The sequence below is a fragment of the Bos mutus genome, chromosome 9 (genome assembly GCF_027580195.1).
Source record: "Bos mutus isolate GX-2022 chromosome 9, NWIPB_WYAK_1.1, whole genome shotgun sequence".
Classification (NCBI taxonomy): Eukaryota; Metazoa; Chordata; class Mammalia; order Artiodactyla; family Bovidae; genus Bos; species Bos mutus.
The window spans coordinates 96,888,137-96,908,192 of record NC_091625.1 but is presented as its reverse complement, the minus strand read 5'-3'; the positions used below and the strand labels follow the sequence as shown (position 1 = coordinate 96,908,192).

At 45.6% G+C, this 20,056-nt stretch overlaps 1 protein-coding gene across 8 annotated transcripts in view; it reads left to right on the top strand.

Moving 5' to 3' along the window:
- Window positions 1–20,056, top strand: part of PRKN (parkin RBR E3 ubiquitin protein ligase) — a 1,238,243-nt gene that overhangs the window by 1,005,599 nt on the left and 212,588 nt on the right. For all 8 annotated transcript variants that reach the window (XM_070377000.1, XM_070377003.1, XM_070376999.1 and 5 more), the window contains one exon: window positions 11,392–11,453. In XM_070377000.1, the coding sequence (XP_070233101.1) occupies window positions 11,392–11,453 (62 nt within the window). The remainder of the gene's footprint in view (window positions 1–11,391; window positions 11,454–20,056) is intronic.

Here is a 20,056-nt window from a genome sequence, read left to right as displayed (position 1 = left end):
GTGATGCCCTTACTCTCTGTTATGGCTGACTCGGGAAGCGAAACAGAAGGTAGATTAAGTAGTTGCTAAGTGTCCCTTTTGTCGGAAATTTGAGTTAGTTTCCCTTTTGCATGTTTGGATAAGTGGAGGTGCTTGGGGATCTGTGGTTTAAGTTATGTGCATTATTGACTCTATTAATTCACCTTGTAAGTATAGATATGTAAAGCATGCACTTTGAAATGACTAGTGAGGATTTTTTTTTAATTTCCAGTTAGTTCAAAGGTAAAAATTTGTCATAAAGCTTTATGATATCAAATGAAAATATCAGTTCAGTTCCTCATGGTGTCCAACTCTTTGCCACCCCATGGACTGCAGCAAGCCAGGCCTCCCTGTCCATCACCAACTCCCGGAAGTTGCTCAGACTCATCGAGTTGGTGATGCCATCCAACCATCTTGTCTTCTGTCGTCCCCTTCTCCTGCCTTCAATCTTTCCCAGCATCAGGGTCTTTTCCAAGGAGTCAGTTCTTCGCATCAGGTGGCCAAAGTACTGGAATTTCAGCTTCAGCATCAGTCCTTCCAATGAATATTCAGGACTGATTTCCTTTAGGATTGGCTGGTTGGATCTCTTCGCAAGCCAAGAGATTCTCAGGAGTCTTCTCCAACACCACAGCTCAAAAGCGTCAATTCTTTGGCACTCAGCTTTATTTATGGGCCAACTCTCACATCCATATGTGACTACTGGAAAAATCATAGCTTTGACTTGATGGACTTTTGTCATCAAAGTAGTGTCTCTGCTTTTTAATATGCTGTCTATGTTGGTCATAGCTTTTCTTCCAAGGAGTAAGCATCTTTAAATTTCATGGCTGCAGTCACTATCTGCAGTGATTTGGAGCCTAAGAAAATAAAAGTCTGTCACTGTTTCCCTTGTTTCCACATCTATTTGCCATGAAGTGAATGAAGATGTCAAGTTGCTTATTAATCATTTTAGATGATTGTAGTGAATCAATGAAAATAATGACTTAATAAAAAGGCCACACACTTAAAATCTTAAATGTATACTTGCCATAGTTTTCTAAGCATATATGATCTGGTCATATGCACCTATACATATATGTAGATGATCAAGGATGTATGCCTATATATACATCCTTGCTCATCTATTGTCTTTCAGTACATTGTCATAATAAACCTTAATTAGCAATTGGATATTGGACTCCTTTAGCAAAATCTGCCTCCAAATATTGAAGATTTGATTAAAAAGGTATCTCTGGGACAGCAGCAGAACAACCTTTCGAGTACAGTCTCATGAGTTCCTCGTATTCCAGAGACTCTCAAAATAACAACTGCCATTCATTAACAGCCTACTATGTACAATGAACTGTACTGGATAATACTTATAGTTACAAACATACAGATACACACACACATCATCCACAGCAACCCCATAAGTTATATATTCTTACTCTCCTTTCTTCAAGTAGAAAATGAAGGCTTTAGAGCTAATACATCTTGGACCCAAGACAATGCAGCTGGTTAGTGGTAGGGAAGAAAGGCCCCTTCTTTTCCTTCTCCTCTTCTTGCTTCACCGCTGTTTCTCACCTCCTGCTGGGCCGGGTACCTGGGGTGGGGGGCGAGCGCTGCTGGAACTGAGAGCAGCCCCACGGTCACAGGCAGGCAAAGCGAGGGTGGAGTCTGCCGCTGAGGGAGAGAGAGAGTGGAGGGTAACCAGGAAAGTGAACACAGCTTCGCTGGCTGATGGTCACCTTTCTCCAGGCGTGTGGGGAAGGACTCTGTGTCCTGATGTATGTGTCTGTTCTTCACATATTCTTCATTTTGTACACACTCTTCACTCGCAGTAATGTTACCATGTAGTACATTCTTTGAATCCAGCTAGATTTGTGAAGTCTTCACAGACAATAGTATACTTCTTCTCATTTTTGTAGGGGCTTCCCTGGTGGCTCGGATGGTAGAGAGTCCTTTTTGTAGCATACCAAAAACAGTGGTGGATGTATCCCTGGGGCTTAGTTCATTTCTGGAGCCTTTTTTTTTCCCCAAGGAAAGACTTCACTAACAAATTAAAATGCCTAGGGTAATATATGTTATATAACTCCTTGTTTCTGACCCTAAAACCATCTTTAGTGTGTTTTCCAAGTAAATTAGAGCTTCACATTTGTCCTCCCATGGGAAGCTGTGGTTTTTACTTTCTAATCCATACAAGATTAGAAGAGGTGATCATAACCCCATCATCAACTTCAAACCTCCCTGACTGAGACAGTCTCAGGCTTTTACTTGGGAAATCACCTGCTAATGTCAACAGATTGTTGAATTTCTTCTTATAGCAGAAACAACTTAGTGTCTAACCTTTATTTCTTGTCTTGTTTAACCACTTGGGTAATCCGTCTTATCGTTAGATTTAGATAATTCAGTTTTCTAATAGTTGCCTTAAAGTTTACAACACATATGTTAACTAATCTAAGTCCACTTTGAGAGGTCAATAAAACAAGGAATGTGTTCTTAATTAAGATTAATAACCTTATAATAGAGTATCCAGGTCTCCCACATTGCAGGCAGATTCTTTACCAGCTGAGCCACAAGGGAAGCCCAAGAATACTGGAGTGGGTAACCTATCCCTTCTCCAGTGGATCTTCCAGACCCAGAAATCGAACCAGGGTCTCCTGAATTGCAGGCGGATTCTTTACCAGCTGAACTATCAGGGAAGCCCATTCTACTGAGAAGTTTTCTGTAATTCTTACACTTCTTTATCACTATTTTTTTCCTCTGACTTCTTTCACAATTCTCTGTCTTTGGTTTTCTGCCAAAATAAATATTTAATTATATTTAGGTGTGAATTGGGGATATTTATCCTGCTTGGGCTTCCCTTGTGGCTGGTAAAGAATCCACCTGCAATGTGGGAGTTCTGGGTTCGATTCCTGGGTTGGGAAGATCCCCTGGAGAAGGGAAAGGCTACCCGCTCCAGTATTCTGGCCTGGAGAATTTCATGGACTGTGTAGTCCATGGGATTGCAAAAGAGTTGGAGACGACTGAGCAACTTTCACTTTCACTTTGATAGTCTATGAGTTTCCTGCACCAGTGGTTTGGTATCTGTCCTTAATCTTGGAAAGTTCTCAGCCTGTATTACTTTGAATATTTCTTCTGCTCTGTTCTCTTTCCTTTCTTTCTAGTACTCAAATTCTGTATATGTTATTTTTGTCCTACAGTTTTTGAATATTCTCTTCTTTTTTTCATTCTTTCTGATTTTAGCTTGGGTTTCAATCTTTCTTCAAGCTTACTTATTCTTTCTTGTCATGTCGTTTGTTGACAGCCCATCAAAGAAATTCTTCATTTCTGTTACACCTTTTCATTTCATGCATGTCCTTTTGACACCTTCTTAAGGGATTTTTTTTTACTCCCCTGCTGGCTTAGACGGTAAAGCATCTGCCTACAATGCGAGAGACCTGGGTGGGGAAGATCTCCTGGAGAAGGAAATGGCAACCCACTCCAGTACTCTTGCCTGGAAAATCCCATGGACAGAGGAACCTGGTAGGCTGCAGTCCATGGGATCGCAAAGAGACACAACTGAGCAACCTCGCTTTCTTTAGGAGATTTTGCCTTTCTGCCTGCATTATTCATCTGTGTGTTGTCTGCTTCTCCCATTAGAGTCCTTAACGTCTTAATCATAGTTGCTTTCAACTCCCTGTTTGATAATTCCAACATCTATATCACAGCTGAGTCAGATTCTGACACTTGCTTTATCTCTTCAGAGTGTGTTTTTCTGCCTTTGGACATGACTAGTAATTACCTGCTGAAAGTTGGACGTGTTCTGCCCATAACAGGAGCTGGTGTGGGCCTTTAATGTGAGGATATGTGTCGCTCTGACAAGCAGTTGGGCTTGTGTTTAAGTGTTTAATGTTTGCTGTACCTGAAGATGCCAGACATTCCAGATTCCTCTAGTTTTCTTGATTTTTGTCTCCATTCCTGACTGTGAGCAAACCACTCCTTCTCAGAGAGAATCCATGTCTTAAAACTCTTTCAGCTACCACCACCATTGTGTTATTAAAGACTAGCTGGTATGGTGGTAAGGCTAATGTGTTGTGGGGGTGACAGCAATCTTCTGATCAAATCTCAGTCTTCCTGTGGGCCTGTTTCTTGGGTCTGTAGCCTCACAAGTGCTTCTCCAGTGGTACAGGGTTTTTTTTTTTTTTTCCCTTGCCTCCTACTCCCTCCCCCTTAGGTAGCATTCTCAGTCTATATATTTGAAGCCCTGATTCCTGTCGACTGTTCTTTCCCTATTCAGTGAGACAGACTGGAGTTAGAGGAGTGCCCCCTCTCTCATAGCAGCAGAGTAAGGTGCTAGCAAAGTCCTTCCCTTGAAGGGCAGACTTTTGCTATGGAGAAAGCTCTGGACAGTCTTCACAATGCTTACTCTTCCCCTCCCTCTACCAGAGCCACAAGGGGATCCTCACCTTGAGGACCTGGTCAGTATTTTTCTTAAAGATAAATATCAGGAAGATCTGTAAGATTTCATGCCTCTGGAGTTTCTGAATTTCACACTAGTCTGCTGCTGCTGCTGCTGCTAAGTCGCTTCAGTCGTGTCTGACTCTGTGCGACCCCATAGACAGCAGCTCATCAGGCTCCTCTGTACCTGGGATTCTCCAGGCAAGAACACTGGAGTGGGTTGCCATTTCCTTTTCCAATGCATGAAAGTGGAAAGTGAAAAGTGAAAGTGAAGTCGTTCAGTCTTGTCCAACTCTTAGCGACCCCATGGACTGCAGCCTACCAGACTCCTCTGTCCATGGGATTTTCCAGGCAAGAGTACTGGAGTGGGGTGCCATTGCCTTCTCCTCACACTAGTCTACACCCCATTTATATAATAGAAAATTCATCAAAAGTGCTTCCCAGGTGGCACTAGTGGTAAAGAATATGCCTGCCAATGTAGGTAGATGAAAGAGGTGCAGATTTGATCCCTGGGTGGGGAAGATCCCCTGGAGGAGGACACGACAACCCACTCCAGTATTCTTGCCTGGAGAACCCATGGACAGAGAAGGCTGGTGCGCTAAAGGCCATAGGGTCGCACAGAATCGAACACAACTGAAGCGACTTAGCACACACAGTATGCGTTGAAATTGTTGTCTCAACATTCCTACTGGTTTATTGTTCTAGCAGCTTCTACTCCAGGTAAGCAGATTGGATTGTGACTTCTGGACTTGCCAGATATCAGGGAGGTTCTTTGACCTGTGACATCGTTCTCTGATGGAGCCAAGAAAATGCATTGACTTTCAGTTTGCCCAGATTTTTCTTATTATAAGAATGGGAGTCATAACTTTCAAGCCCTTTACATGTTTGAACTGAAAACAAACAAAAAAAAGAAGTCTTGACCTTTATATCTTAAAACAATGAATTGTGTAGCAATTATTTCAATTACTTTCCTTTTAAATAGATAAAAATATTTAAAGAATTAGCAACAACAAGCAATAGATATGGATATGCCATTAATATCATCAGCAATAGATTCACTTTCTAATTCCTTAGGTCATTTCCTCCTGCTTTCACACACATTCAAAACTAGAAGTAGAAGCTGTGATTATTCCTTATAAAGGAATTGGCATTTAGAGTAACCGAGTGATCCAAGAGCATATAGCTAGTTAGCTGTTGCAGAACCAGAGCTTCAGCCTAGGCCATGATGACAAGAATTTATTTTAAAAGGCATGAAGCCCCCATTTTGATATTTCCCTTCTATAGTCCGTACCTCCAACCGCTATATTTTCAAATGATGGCAATGGCTGTAGGCTATTCTTTTGAGAAAATTGGATGCAAGGAGAAGGAAAGAAAGAGGGTGGTAACTGTACGCTCAAGGCTGGATCTTTGCTGAATTTTTAAAGGGGGAAGATTTGAATAACACATGTGGTTTGAAGTGAACAAGCTTCAGAGCAGTAGAGTTTGAGGAGACTGAGTGAATGATGAGTTAAACCATAAGGAGCTGAAGGGGACAGGTTAGGATGGATGACAAATGACTCTTGTTTTGAGGAGGAGGAACCAGAGGGGGAGGAGGCAAAGGAGTTGTAACTTGGAGAGGATGGCAACTCACTCCAGTATTCTTGCCTGGAAAATCCTGTGGACAGAGGAGCCTGGCGGGCAGAGGATGGCAACTCACTCCAGTATTCTTGCCTGGAAAATCCCGTGGACAGAGGAGCCTGGCGGGCTACGGTCCATGGGGTCGCAAAGAGTCGGACGTGACTTAGCAACGAAACAGCAACATGAAGTTCAGGGATGGTGGCACTAGAGGTAAAGAACCCACCTGCCAACGCAGGAGACGTAGAGACGTGGGTTCAATCCCTGGGTCAGGAAGATCCCCTGGAGGAGGGCATGACAACCCATTCCAGTATTCTTGCCTGGAGAATCCCATGGACAGAGGAGCCTGATGGGCTGTAGTGTCCACGGGGTTGCCCAGAGTCGGACACGACTGAGGCGACTTAGCATGCACGCTTGCTGGTGGCCACAGGGTGGGTTCTCTGGCAGCCAAGTCAGAAGTAGAGGACAGAGTACAAGATGTTCATGGAGATGTGCCTCTGAGAAAGGAGGAGCAGAGACCCAGATCGGGCCGAGTGAAGTTGAACTGCCACATGAGCAGAGACTTGGGAGCCAGTGTCGACTGACAGCAGCTCGTGTTGGGACAAAGTAGTTGGGCAGGTCCACCTCCCCCTCACCCAGACAGCAGATTCGGGGGTCCTGGGGAAGATGTGACCTCAGGCAGGGCGGCTCTGGGCAGCCGAGGAAGACTGGGGACAGGGCACAGCATCTCTCATGTCCTCCTGCGGCGTGGCCACTAGCCTTCGTTGCAGGGGCCCGGGTCCCACATCTCCACGTTCAGCACCGGAGCTTTACATTTCTGGACCTGTATCAGGGGAGGCCCTATTCTGAGAATGACGTTTTAAAGGTTAATTGAGAAGGATGGTGATGCTTTGGAAGAATCCCCAAGGGAGATGGGGGGGGGGGGTGGGCTGGCCAAAGGCAAGTCATAGGAACAAGCTGCACCGAGGGCTTGACGGCGAGTCAGCCCTGAACCACGGCAGCACCACTCTCAACAAGAATGCAGCTTCAGGCAGACGGTGTGAATCTCCGTTGGAGGTATTCTAGCCCCTTTTTGCTACACCAGCTGTGATTGGCAGAACTAGAACGGGAGAAGGAAAAAGAGATGGTAGTGTTTACCCAGAACTGGGTATAGTGAGTGAGTGAAAGTCGCTCAGTCGTGTCTGACTCTTAGCGACCCCATGGACCATACAGTCCATGGAATTCTCCAGGCCGGAATACTGGAGTGGGTAGCCTTTCCCTTCTCCAGGGGATCTTCCCAACCCAAGGATAGAACCCAGGTCTCCTGCATTGCAGACAGATTCTTTACCAGCTGAGCCACAAGGCAAGCCCAGAACTGGATATAGGATATTGGCAAAGAAGGTACAGTAAAAGTACAAAGGAGTCATGACATCCAAGCATCACTGACATCTTCCCATGTGGGGTCCAGGCTGGGGACAGAGGTTAGAGGTTAGATAAAGTCCACTTAACTGATGAGCAAAGCACACAGAGGGCTGGAGGTCAGAGCCGAGGCCTCCATGGTGAAAAGAGAGGAGGGGTGGATAGGAGCCCCTCCTAAGTGTCACTGAGCTGGGTGGGCAGTGACCGCTTGGATGACTCATTCATGGGGCAGGTGCTATTGAACAGTTCATCCAGCTGGGCAGTGGTTTAGACACAGCTGATAGAGCGGTGACGAAAAAGCAATGGTCCTGCACTTGTCACCTTTCCCTTTCAGCAGCAGGGGACAGAAAATAAAATGCTGTATCAGAAAAGTAGTTTAGAAGGTGATGAGAGCCATGGAGCAAATGCAGCAGTAACGGCGGATTGGGGGGATGAAGATAGGCTGCAGTTTCACCCGGGGTGATCCTGAAAAGCCTCACTGAGAATGCGGCATTTGAGCAAGGATTGAAGGAGTCGGGGACCACTCCACGCAGATAGCAGGGTCAAGAGCTTTCTGGACAGAGGGGGGAGCAAATCCAGAGCCCTGCAGTCAGCAGCCTGTCTGGGGTGGTCAGAACTGAGAGCAGGCAGGCGGGACCCCTGGCGGAAGAGGGATAAGGAGCTACACAGCGGGCCAGGCAGCCAAGCACCCTACATAGGCCACTGACGCCCTTGGCCTTGACTCTTGGTGAGATGGAAAACCTGTGGCGGATGCCATGATAGCTGATGTACGTATTTTAACGGAAGCCTCTTAGCTGTTATCTCAAGAAGAGACTGAATGATGGAGACATGAAGGCAGCTGACGGCTGCACCCTCTTAAGACATAATGTGGTCCAAGTAGAGAGCGGGGGCTTCCAAAGGCGACGCCCTGTCGCGTGTGCGGACCCTGCGTGAAGCGCTTGGAAGAATTCCGATTGCGCCGTGGACGCCTGTCCACACGTCTTCCTCTGCTGTCCCTGCCCCTGCACCCTTTCTCCCTGCACCGCTGCTTTCCCCGTGCAGCTTTCACGTTTCTCGTTTGAAGCCGCGCCGTCACACTGGCTCTGCATCGGTGCATCTCCCGCACTGACGTTCCTGTGACGTGCACGGTGACAGGTGCCCTTCCGTCGTCTTAAACACCTTGACCCCTTGCAACCCTCCTCTTCTCACTTGAAGCCCTGTCTGTCCTTGTTTATCATATTTTGTTGCATCGACCAGGTGTTTCAGGTAATTAGCGAGTCGTCTGTTCAAGATGTTTACATTTGAGCTATCACTGACATCAATCCTTTTAGTTACATCTGTGGAGAAAGTTAGAATACAAATTCTGAAGGTAGGTTCATTTTAAATTCTGTTTCTTATTTTACCTGCCATTAAAATAAGTCAAATCAGTTTTTCTCAAGTCAGAGGGATGCAAAGGACCACTTGTAAAGGAAAAAAGAATCCTCTAAAACTTCGAAGCCTGAATGAAACCATTTTTAATGATGTTTCTTAACTATGTCCGAGTATAATTTAGGTAGAAACTTTTTACGCTATACAGCTAGAAGACCCAACTGAAAATGTATAAATTAAATATAAATGAAAGCACAAAACCAAAAGTATTCAAATTAACTCTGAATGTCATATGGAAGGTGCTGTCGTCTTACCCCACTAAGCCGGTCCTTAGCGTGCAGACGGGGCCCCGAGTGCCTGCAACCCCATGCCTGGCAAACCTCAATTCTGTCACCCCTCCTCCCGGCGACGGGCTGGGTGACCCCTCCCCTCATAAACTTAGCACCAAACCACACAGCCCTCGCTTGTTGGGAATTTGTCCTGAGAATTCTTTCCACCTCTGTTCTCTCCTCATGACTTTCACAAAACAAAAAATATGACCCCTTGTTCCCAAGAACTGACAGGAGGCTGAATTTCTTCAACGGTTTTTGGTTGAATGGCAGCCAACCAAATAACCCAGAATAGACTTTTACTAATTGCTTAGATCAGAATAGCAACTCTGAAATGACCAACTTCTAAAAGGGAACTCGGGCCATAAGCCTTCACGGCCTCCAGTGGGAGAAACACAGATCAAGGGTTTCTTCTGGCGTCAGGGTCTAGCTTTCCTTCCTTGTAGGTAGGATGTGCCTATGACAATTGATTGACTAGATTTTCCACCAAAATATCCACCTTGGGGTTTCCATTCATTTTTTTTTGCCTACTTTCAGGTGATGACATCACCTGTTTATATATTTTGTTCATTTTTTTTTAATGTATTGCCTTAGTGAACATTTACGAACCACTTTCTCAAGAGTACGAAATACAATAACATCAAAGACAAATATATATTGAATATAGTAACAAAGACTAAATCTCTGTTCCAGCATTTCATGTGACCACAGTTTCAGAATTGGAACTAACTCAAGTCAAATTCATCTCTAAAATATTCTGCATAAATAGTTATTTAGCCTCTGTCTGAAAGCCTCCAGTTACTGGCTGGTAAGGAAATAAATTCCATTTTAAATTAGAAATGTATTCATAGTGAACCCAAGCATACTTGCTGTCGTTTAACCTATTTGCTCTAGTCCTGCCTTCTAGAATAGCACACACATCTAGCCCTTCTCGCAGAGGATAACTCCTTCAGCCCCTGCAGACAGCGCCTCCCTGGCCGCCCGCACTCCCCAGGCCAGCGTCCCTTGGTGCCTCCCACCGTCTCATGTCATGATTCCCAGAGACAGCTCAGCCTCAGCTGTCGCTTAGGTGCATTTTCACAGAACCCATTTTCCTTAATAGAAAAGCCAACATAGCACATCATCCATAGATCTGATCCCAAAGAAACAGGTTTCTGTATCAATTCTGTTTCCAGAGTTTATGTTATTAATGATGGCAAATTAATACTGTGGAATAATTCTATTTAAAAGACAGGGATAGGATACATTTTTAAACAGGAACTGGCGTGCCCTGGCATAGGTGGAGAGACAGATAGACACATACACTCACACACATATGTGCACATGTATGGATATGCTTCATTTGGGCTTCCCAGCTGGTGCGGTGGTAAAGCGTTCACCTGCCAACGCAGGAGATGCAGCAGACACAGGTTCAATCCCTGGATCAGGAAGATGCCCTGGAGGAGGAAATGGCAACCCACTCCAGTATCCTTGCCTAGAAAATTCCGAAGACAGAGGAGCCTGGTGGGCTACAGTACGTTGGGTCACAAAGAGTCAGACATGTCTGAGCGACTGATCACACAACACACATGATTTATTTACTTATTTCTTTTACAAGAGAAATAACTCTTCTTTCTCTTTTATAAGAGAAAGAAGAGAAACTCTGAATCAAGCTTGAGTAGGTTCTCACTGAGCGGAACTAGAAGGTGGTGGGCACAAGACTCCATAATAGACCCTTTCCAAACTGAAATGCAGCATCGTCAGGATCTTGACAAAGCCTCCTGGAAGAACCAGGTGCAGTTCTAAACTCTAGCCCCATCCCATGAAGACAGGGCGTCCGGCTGCCCCATCTTCATCCTTCACCCTCCATGTGCAGAAGCCGCGCCTGGAGGTGGTAAATGAGTGAAATGAACCAACACCTGCCAACTCACCCTGTCTGCCCCACGAAACCCTGGCTCTGTATTAGTGATAAGTGACGTGCTGGGCAGAAATGGCATGGTGTCCTCGGGCCCCACGACGTCCAGATCACAATCGGGAGGGGAGAAAAAGCTGGTCAGGGTCATGTGTAACTCCTTCCTACAGAGTCACAGTGAGAGGCTGGCAGCAGCCGGAGCACCCTGGATGGGGGGGTGTTGTCTGGTCGTTTTAGACCATGTTTTACAGGTAAGTGAGCATCTGTGTCCTTCCCAACAGCGATACTGGTCACCGGCAGTCATGACGGCAGTGAGAACATATTACCGCACTGAGTGGGAATAACTCATCGGTGATTAATTCTTCTTCTTCCCAACAGCTGGCTGTCCCAACTCCTTGATTAAAGAGCTCCATCACTTCAGGATTCTTGGAGAAGAGCAGGTGAGTCGGCCTCTCACAGGCTGCCCCGAGCGTCATGGAAGACAGACAGTAATGAGAACACACACTCTCCTGGGAGGCGGGGGGTGTCTCCTGACCGCTCCCCCTCCCCACGCCTGAAATGGGGAAGGGAGCCACACAGGCGCTGTGTGTGGGAACCCGCTTTCCCTCTCTTATCCATCAGACCCGACAGGTTATTAATGGGTACATCTGCTACCTGCCAGAGCATTTCATCTCAGGACGCGGCAGTGAGCAGGTATGGCGTAGTGGCCGATAAGCAAACAAATAAGTGCTGAGAGGAATTATGCCTGAGGGGGTTGATCGGCACAGACAGGCCGGGTTGATGTCTGTGCGGGGATGTGCAAGCTCTTTTCGCCAGAATTTTCTATTTCGCGTGCTATCTATACTTCTCTGCCTCTGCGTTCTCAATGGATGCGGACATGTGACTGATATAAATGGCTGGCCCATTTAAAGCTGATTATTTAAATGCTGTGTTGTGCTCAGTGAGATATGTCAGATTCTAAATAGATGTGCTCATAATTCAGAGTGCTACATATTAACCTATGCATACGTACACACACACACATTTTTGACCACTTAGCAATAAATCTCTTAATCCTCATATGGAATTACAGGCTCCATATTTTTATGTTAAATCTGATGTCAAGTTATCCTTGAATACTTATGCCCGGACTTCCCTGGCAGTCTGGTGGTTAAGACTCCACCCTTCCAATGCAGGGACACAGGTTCAGTCCCTGACCAGAGAACTAAGATCCCACATGCCGCACAGTGCGGCCAAAAACTAAAGTCAAATTTAACAAAAATAAATACTTAAGCCATATAATTTATGGGCTTCCCAGGTGGCTCAGTGGTAAAGAATCCTCCTGCTGATCAGGAGCCATGGGTCCCCTCCCTAGGTTGGGAAGATCCCCTGGAGAAGGAAATGGCTACCCACTCCAGTATTCTTGTCTGGAGAATCCCATGGGCGGAGGAGCCTGGCGGGCTACAGTCCACGGGGTCGCAGAAAAGTTGGACACGACTCAGCAGCTAAACAACAACAAATGTCATGTAGTTTCAGCATGGTGGTTGACCTATTTTATACTCTCTTATTGATTTTTTCTCCCAAAGGCAGTCTTTGCCCACTCTGATCAGAGAACATGTAGTTAAAGGTGTAGTAGCTCAGTTTTTTTCCAACAGGTTTTTGGTTTGTGAGTTTTTGTTTGGTGTGTGTATGTCAGAAAGTGGAACTTTCCATCTCCAACATGAGATTTCAAAAAGGGGATTAACTCGGGGAGGAAGAAAAGCCAGAATCATTTCCAGTTCCTTGAATTAGCAGGTTACAATATGCCTCGTTCATGTTTTCAGACTGTAAATTTCCACAATAACAAACAGGGATGTTTATTCAAATAGAAACCAAATCAAAGATATTGCAGTTCCAAAAGCTGATAACAGACCCCAAACATACCTACTTATGAAAACACTGTTCCCTCACAGCTATTTTCCTGTGACAGCCGTGAGATTTCTTAAAGCACAAATCACTGATTGTTACCCTGAGATTTCTGCTCAGATAATAGAAGCTTCTCTTCTAACTTGTACCAATATTTGCAGATTGTTTCCATATTTGTTTTAGAGTCATTGGGTGATTAGTAGGGAAAGAAGCCAACTATAATCATCTCCTTAGATCTACATAAAATTCAAGCCATTTTGCATTTTCCCAGGCATTTAATCAAGCCATAATCAAAGTCACTATTTCTCTGATCAGTTGTGCTAATGGCCACATACTGCATCACAGCAATACTGATCTTTATCTCCTAAAAAAACCACAAGTCCTTCCTTCCTTCTTTTTCATTCGACGGATACTTAAAAAGCACATACTCATATGCTGTATATGATTCTTACAGGGCTAGAGAAGTGAAAAAGAGAGTCCTCTCAGGCTTACCTTCTAGTTGGGGAAAGCTATCATGTTATATACACACAAATGTGTTCAGTATATAATATGTTAACAGAGCCGCTACGTCTCTGTGGCACAGTTAGCGCGTTCAGCTACTCACTGAAAGGTTGGTGGTTCAAACTCACCCAGGGGCATCACCTTTTGGTTGGGCTTCCCCAGTGGCTCAGATGGTGAAGAACCTGCCTGCAATGCAGGAGACCCAGGTTCAATCCCTGGGTCAGAACGATCCCCTGGAGAAGGAAATGCCTACCCACTCCAGTATTCTTGCCTGGAGAATCCCATGGACAGAGGAGCCTGGTGAGCTATAGTCCATGGGGCTGCAAAGAATCAGATAAGACTGAGCAACTAACACTTTCATATAATATGTTAGACAGTTTTCATTGCCAAGGAGGAAAAATAAAACCAAAAAGAAGGACAATGCAAGTGGGGGGAGCTGAGATTTTACACAAGGTGGTCAAGAAAAGTCTCGCTGAGGCAGGTGCTATGCACACGAGGACCTGAAAGATATGAAGGAAAGCGTCATGGTAAGGCCTGGGAACAGATCCCTGGTAGAGAGTAAAGCGAGCACAGGAGTTCTGAAGCGACCATATCTAAGGCTTATTTTATGTAAAAAGTGTTTTAACGTATGAAATACAAGGTGTGGTCAGAATAAAGTGGGAAGAAATCCAAGAACACGTAAACTGGGAGCCGAAGGAACACAATTTGTCTGGGACGAAGCCTGATTATCCATGCCGTGCGCTTATCAGGCAGGACAAGGATGGGAAGTGAGCCCTGGAATTTGGAACTTGGAGGTCATGGTGACCTTGACCAGTGGACTGGTGAGGGTGAAAGTCTGCCTGGATTGGGTTCAATGGAAAAGGGAGAAGAATGGGAAAGAGGGAATACAGATACTTTTTTTTTTTTAAAGGAGTTTAGCTATAAATGAAAACAAAGAAATGAGGTAACTGGAGATAGGGAATGTGGCATCAAAATTTTTCTCTTTTTTATAGGCAACAAAATACCATGTTTTTGTGCTGATGGGAATGACTGCAGGGCAGCAGGGAGGTAATGCAGAGGAAAGGGGAGCATGTCAGGAGCAACACCCTTGATTTGACAGCTCGCAGAGTGTAGGTTTGGCCGGAGACAAAAGTGGGGACGGCTGGACCTGGTGGCGGGGGGGAGGCCGGAGACACAGGAAGGATTTTGCTGAGTGTTTCACAGGAAACAGGCATCACTTGAGAGTTAAGTGAGGGAAGAGTTTTACAGAGGGTGGAAAGGACGACGAAAGTGTCGTTTAGGAGGGTAGGGAGTGAATAAGTGAAGAAAAGGAGTGAATTTGGAGTGAGATCCATCAACGGGGGTTTCCTGTCACGCTGATCGATGTGGGCACAGACGTAGAAAAGGCAGAGGGTCAGGTCTAACCAGCCACCCCAGTGAAACAAAAGCAGGAGAGAGAACGGAGAGCAGGGCAGACATTTGGGTGTGAGTGTAGTAGCTGGGCCTGGGATTTCAGCTTGGTGAGGAGAGAAGGGGGAAGAAAAAGGGGTGGGGAAATGTGACAGGGTCCGCCGGCTACAGGTCCCGGTGGGTTCAAGGACCCTTTGGATTCGGGGTTTTGTGGAGGTGGTGTGGAGATTGGCAGTGACAAGGTCGGGAGGCAGAGGCCCCAAAGAGGGCCGAGTTAAGGGAGCGGACGAGATGACTGGAGAAGTTGAGGGCACGGGCTTGGAAAGGATGGCCCATGTGGACCCTGGGACCCTCCAGAATTATCATCAGGACAGACTTGGAGGGAGTGCTGGTGAGTCAAGAACTGGGGCTTCTAGAAATGGGTCAGGGAGGGAAGAGAGATGGAGGGAGCCGGGGGTATCTGACTGTAAAAGAGAAACAACAGAGCCTGATGGTTTGAAATCACAACTGCAGGGTTTCAGAAGGAGAAAGGAAAGCTGTTGTGTTTGGGGATGTTGAAAATCCATGAGGTGAGGCAAAAGGGAGCAGTGGTGAAAACTTGAGGGGCAGAAGGGGAGGAAAGCGGAAGGAAGGGCAAGTCGTGTCCTGCGGCGGAAGCCTTGAGGGGCAGAAGGGGAGTAAAGCGGAAGGAAGGGCCAGTCGTTACCTGCGGCGGAAGCCGAGGTCAGTTGGGGAAGGACGTGAGAGGAACATTGAGAGAGTAGGTAGGTTGGCGTTACAGGGCAGATCCTGCTGACTCACTGAGTTCCCCCAGCTCGAGGGTGGGAGTTAGGGCAGCTGGGGGACGCGAGAGGGAAAGGGGATGGACGGAGCCGTGTGCAGGGTCAGGGGTCAGACGGGAGAACCAACCAGGGAGCCAGGAATCTCTTCGGTGACTGATATAAGCAGGTCACTGCAGCCAGGGATATTTCTATCCTTATGACACATGGACAAGATCTAGTGGCCTCAGGGCAGACGGTGGCATGAGGTCTGCTGAGCAGCGGAGAGTTCTAGCAACACCACCACCCCTGCCTGTCAGGGTGGACAGCCTCACCCAGGAGCTGCTGAAACCGTCAGCCTCTCTCTGGATGCTTGAGGCAACTTAAATAGTACAGGACGAAATGAAATTTTTACATCGGCGTTTTACAAGTTCCCTTGGACAGATCATTTTAGTCTCTAACTTGGCTTTTCAGTTTGTAGAAAAAGGAAGAGTAATGTTCAGTCATCTCTTAGAATTTTTGTAAATAAATAAGATGGCGAAGTAAGTTGCAGATATTAAGTGCTACACTAAAATATTTCTGATTTAAGTACTATTTACAGTCCATCAATAGACCGAACTAGCAGCATCGAGGTAGACACTAAAATCAGCATAACAAGGAACTACAGTCAATATCCTATTAAAAAGAAAGCATAATGGAAAAGAAAAAAACTAAAAAATAATCAGTGTAATGTTCACTTAAAAGTTGATAAAACTGAGTTGATAAAACCTGTACAGATACTAGTTAATTACTGAGTTCATTACCGGAAGGTAGAGATGCTCACCAGCCATCTGATTGCTTTGTATGTGGTTCCTTTTCAATTTCATTCAATAAGCACTGGATTTTTGAGATCTGAATTAAAAATAAATCATTAAACACTGTAAATCATTACCTTCTTAAAGTAAAAGTGCAATCAAAACCCCTTGGAATTTAAAACAATGCATGTACTTTAGCTTCTTGGTCGTGTCCCTGATGTGTGTTTACAATTTACATTCGTAAAGCCCCTTTCAGCCCCCGACCCTCACCCACCAAGTCCAAGCTACTTAGCAAAGATATTACACTGTACATAAGTAGAGTGACTCCAAAATTCTAGGTGGGCCCTAAAGAAAACAGATTGTAAAAAAGTGAAAGTGTTAGTCATTCAGTCGTGTCTGACTCTTTGCGACCCCATGGACGGTAGTCCGCCAGGCTCCTCTGTCCATGGGATTCTCCAGGCAAGAATACTGGAGTGGGTGGCCATTTCCTTCTCCAGGGGATCTTCCCAACCCAGGGATTGAACTCGAGTCTCCTGCATTGCAGGCAGATTCTTCACCGTCTCAGCCACCAGGGAAGCCCAAAGGAAACAGATGTGATATCTATAAGTTCAGAGGGTTTGGAGAGTCTTCAGAAGCACTCCCTTTCAAACATACTTCCATTCTTACCAGCTACCTCCTCTTTGAGTTTAATCACCAGAATCTTAAGGAAATTACCTTCACCTATTCAACAAATGTTTTTAATATTTTTGTTTACTATTATTGTGCTTGTTGTTATGCAATCGCTCAGTCATGTCCAACTCTTGCAACCCCATGGATTATTCTGCTAGTGTCGTATAAAATGATAAACAAGGAAGTCACAGGCACAAATCATGATAAAAGCTAAGATGTAACCTACTTTAGAAAAGGAGTCAGGACCTCTGAAATATGAAAGTTGAGAGGACACCCATGGACTGAGCTAGGATCACTGGGCTGGGGAGAAGAGCCTTCGAAGCAAAGGAAAGCACATGTTCAGTGGCCCCAGAGGAGCTGGAGGGCCTGCTTTCTTCAAGCCACTAAATAAAGTCAATGTGACTGGAAAATAATGAGCAAGAGGGACAGTGATGAAAGATAAAAACTATCCAAACCATGTGAGCCATGGTTAAGAGTCTGGATTTTATTCTAAACTCAATGGGGAATCCTTGAAAGTTTAAGCAGGGGATAGAAAGCTCAGTTGTGTCCAACTCTTTGTGACCCCATGGACTATAGCCTGCCAGGCTCCTCTGTCCATGGGATTTTCCAGGCAAGAATACTGGAGTGGGTTGCCATTTCCTTCTCCAGAGGATCTTCCCAACCCAGGGATTGAACCCGGTTCTCCCACGTTGTAGGCAGACACTTTACCGTCTGAGCCACCAGGGAAGGATATATCCAATGGGGGATGGATATGGATGTCCAGGGGATGGACATATCCAAATCACGGGCTAAGAAAGTCAGTCTTGTTGCAATATGGACACGGTCCAGATGAGGACTGGCAGAAGAAACAGAAAGAAGTGAATACTGAGAGGCAGAATTAACGGTCACAGTGATTGAGTAGCTGTGAGTCAGGGAGATGAAGGAATCCTACAGTAATATTCACTGAGATGGGTTTGATGGCAGTAGGTAAGGATAAGCATGGAATCAGGGTTCAGTTCAGAACATGTTAATGTTTGATGTGCCTGAAGCATTGAGAAGGAGATAAGTCGAGATTTGGATGTGTGCACTGGGGCTCAGAGAAGGAGGTCAGGGTCAGAGACTGGTAAATTTGGAATGGTTAGCATGTAGGTGGCATTTTACATCCATGACAGTTGCCAAAAGGAAGTAAGAGGGGAGGGACCACGGTTGAACCCTAAGGAGCACCAATGTTTGGAAACTTGGTAAAAGAGTAGCAGTCAGCAAGGGAGACCATACAGGAGCCTCAAGTAAAGTAGAAGAAAATACAGAGCTGTGCCATGTTGATGGAGCCAAGAAAGGAAGTGTTCCCCAGAGGCAGATTTATGTTCATGCTAACGAGAAGCTGAGTGAGAGGAAGTCAGTCTGCTGTCCTTTGCACATGGCAACATGGAGAGTCCACCAAAGGGAATCAACTTCTTGTAGAATTTTTGTTATGAAAAGGAAAAAATAACTGCAGAAATAGCAGGAGGGTTCTTTAAAGACTGAAGAGGCTAGAGCTTGTTTTATGCTCATTGAAATGATTCAGCAGAGATGGATTACTTGGTAATTCAAGAGTTAGATGAGCTAGCTGAAGAAAGGGAGTACTTTAGAAGATGTTAAGTGTTTGGATACATGGCACAGAGAGAGGAATTGACCCTTAACGGGGAAAAAGCCACTTTATTTGTTGTGAGAAGACAGAAAGCCACAGGTGAGTGGGGTGGGAGGGGAAGGCGTGTTTGCTGTTGTAGTGGAAGAGGGGCGGGGAGAAGTTGGTGTTTGATGGCTCCAGGAAAAGAGACACATTTTTCACTTCTGTATCTTCTCCACATAGAGTGTTTGACACATAGAAGATGCTTAGTAAATATCTGCCCAGTAAATGAATACCTCATTCATAACTTCTGTCTTCTTAGTGAAATACGAAGTAAATTGTCCAAGGAGGAAATGGGCGAGTGGGGTGGGGGATATTATGAGCAGTTTGGGAAGAAACAAGAGAAACCATGCTACTAGAGAATCATAACACAGTCACAAGGGAGTTAAAAATGCTCATTTGACATTTGTGATGAGTGATTTAAGAGCCCACAAAGAGTGGCCCGGGAGAAACTGTCAGGGCAGCTCATGAGAAGTCTCAGTGATGCTGAAGAATTTAAGCAGTGTCCATACTTCAGTAAGAATATCAGGAAAGGAAAGATAGGAGATGATGGTTGGAAAGAGACACATTTGGAATTTAGGTTTCAGAGGTGGTGCAAGTTCTCAGGATGGCAAGGCCCAGAAAGGGATTGGAACGTAGAAGAATTTTCTTTGAAAGGTTCCCAGAAATGAGAAGGTATAAAGGAACTGAAAGAACAGGTTGATGGATGGATGGTTCGATCCCCAGAAAGAGGACAAGAATAAGGGCGGAGGTGAAAATCATGAGCTAGGAGCTAAAGTCTCCCAAGAATGAGGGACTTCTCCACCTATGACCGCCGCAGGCAGCGGCAGTGGGGAGAAGGTGAGGACGTGTAGTCAGGCGGCATAACTCTCAAAGGAGCAGTGGGGTGCAGTTTTGCAAGCGAGGAGAGTCCAACAGTTTAGGAACCTCGTTGAAGAACCAGGAGACAACCAGCTCCACCTCTGGCTTTCAGCTGTGTACACCTGGAACAAAAAGCAGCCTTCATTTCAGAGGCTTGCAAGGAGATGGACCAGTTTCCGTTAAATCAGGAAGGAGAGGGAAATGTTTGAAAAGGCTGATTATCTGGGGGAGCTTCTTCATTGTGGAGCAGGAATCCCAGGGGCACAGAGAGAGGATGTAGGAGGGAGGGGAGGCTCATAGTGGAGACTACCGAGACCTTTATGGCAATGAGAACAGTGGGGGATGCCTAAGTCTCAGAAGTCAAGTACGACGTGAGGCATGATGGAAGGCATAATGATGACCTTTGGAGGGAAGGGGGTGCACAGCCAGACCTGGCTCTCATTATCTTCCCTGGCTGTTGTTATCTCAAGTGCGTCTCTTGGGCACTAAAGCAGCTTACTTAGCCTTCACTCCAAAAAAACTTGCTTGGCATCATAGACTTG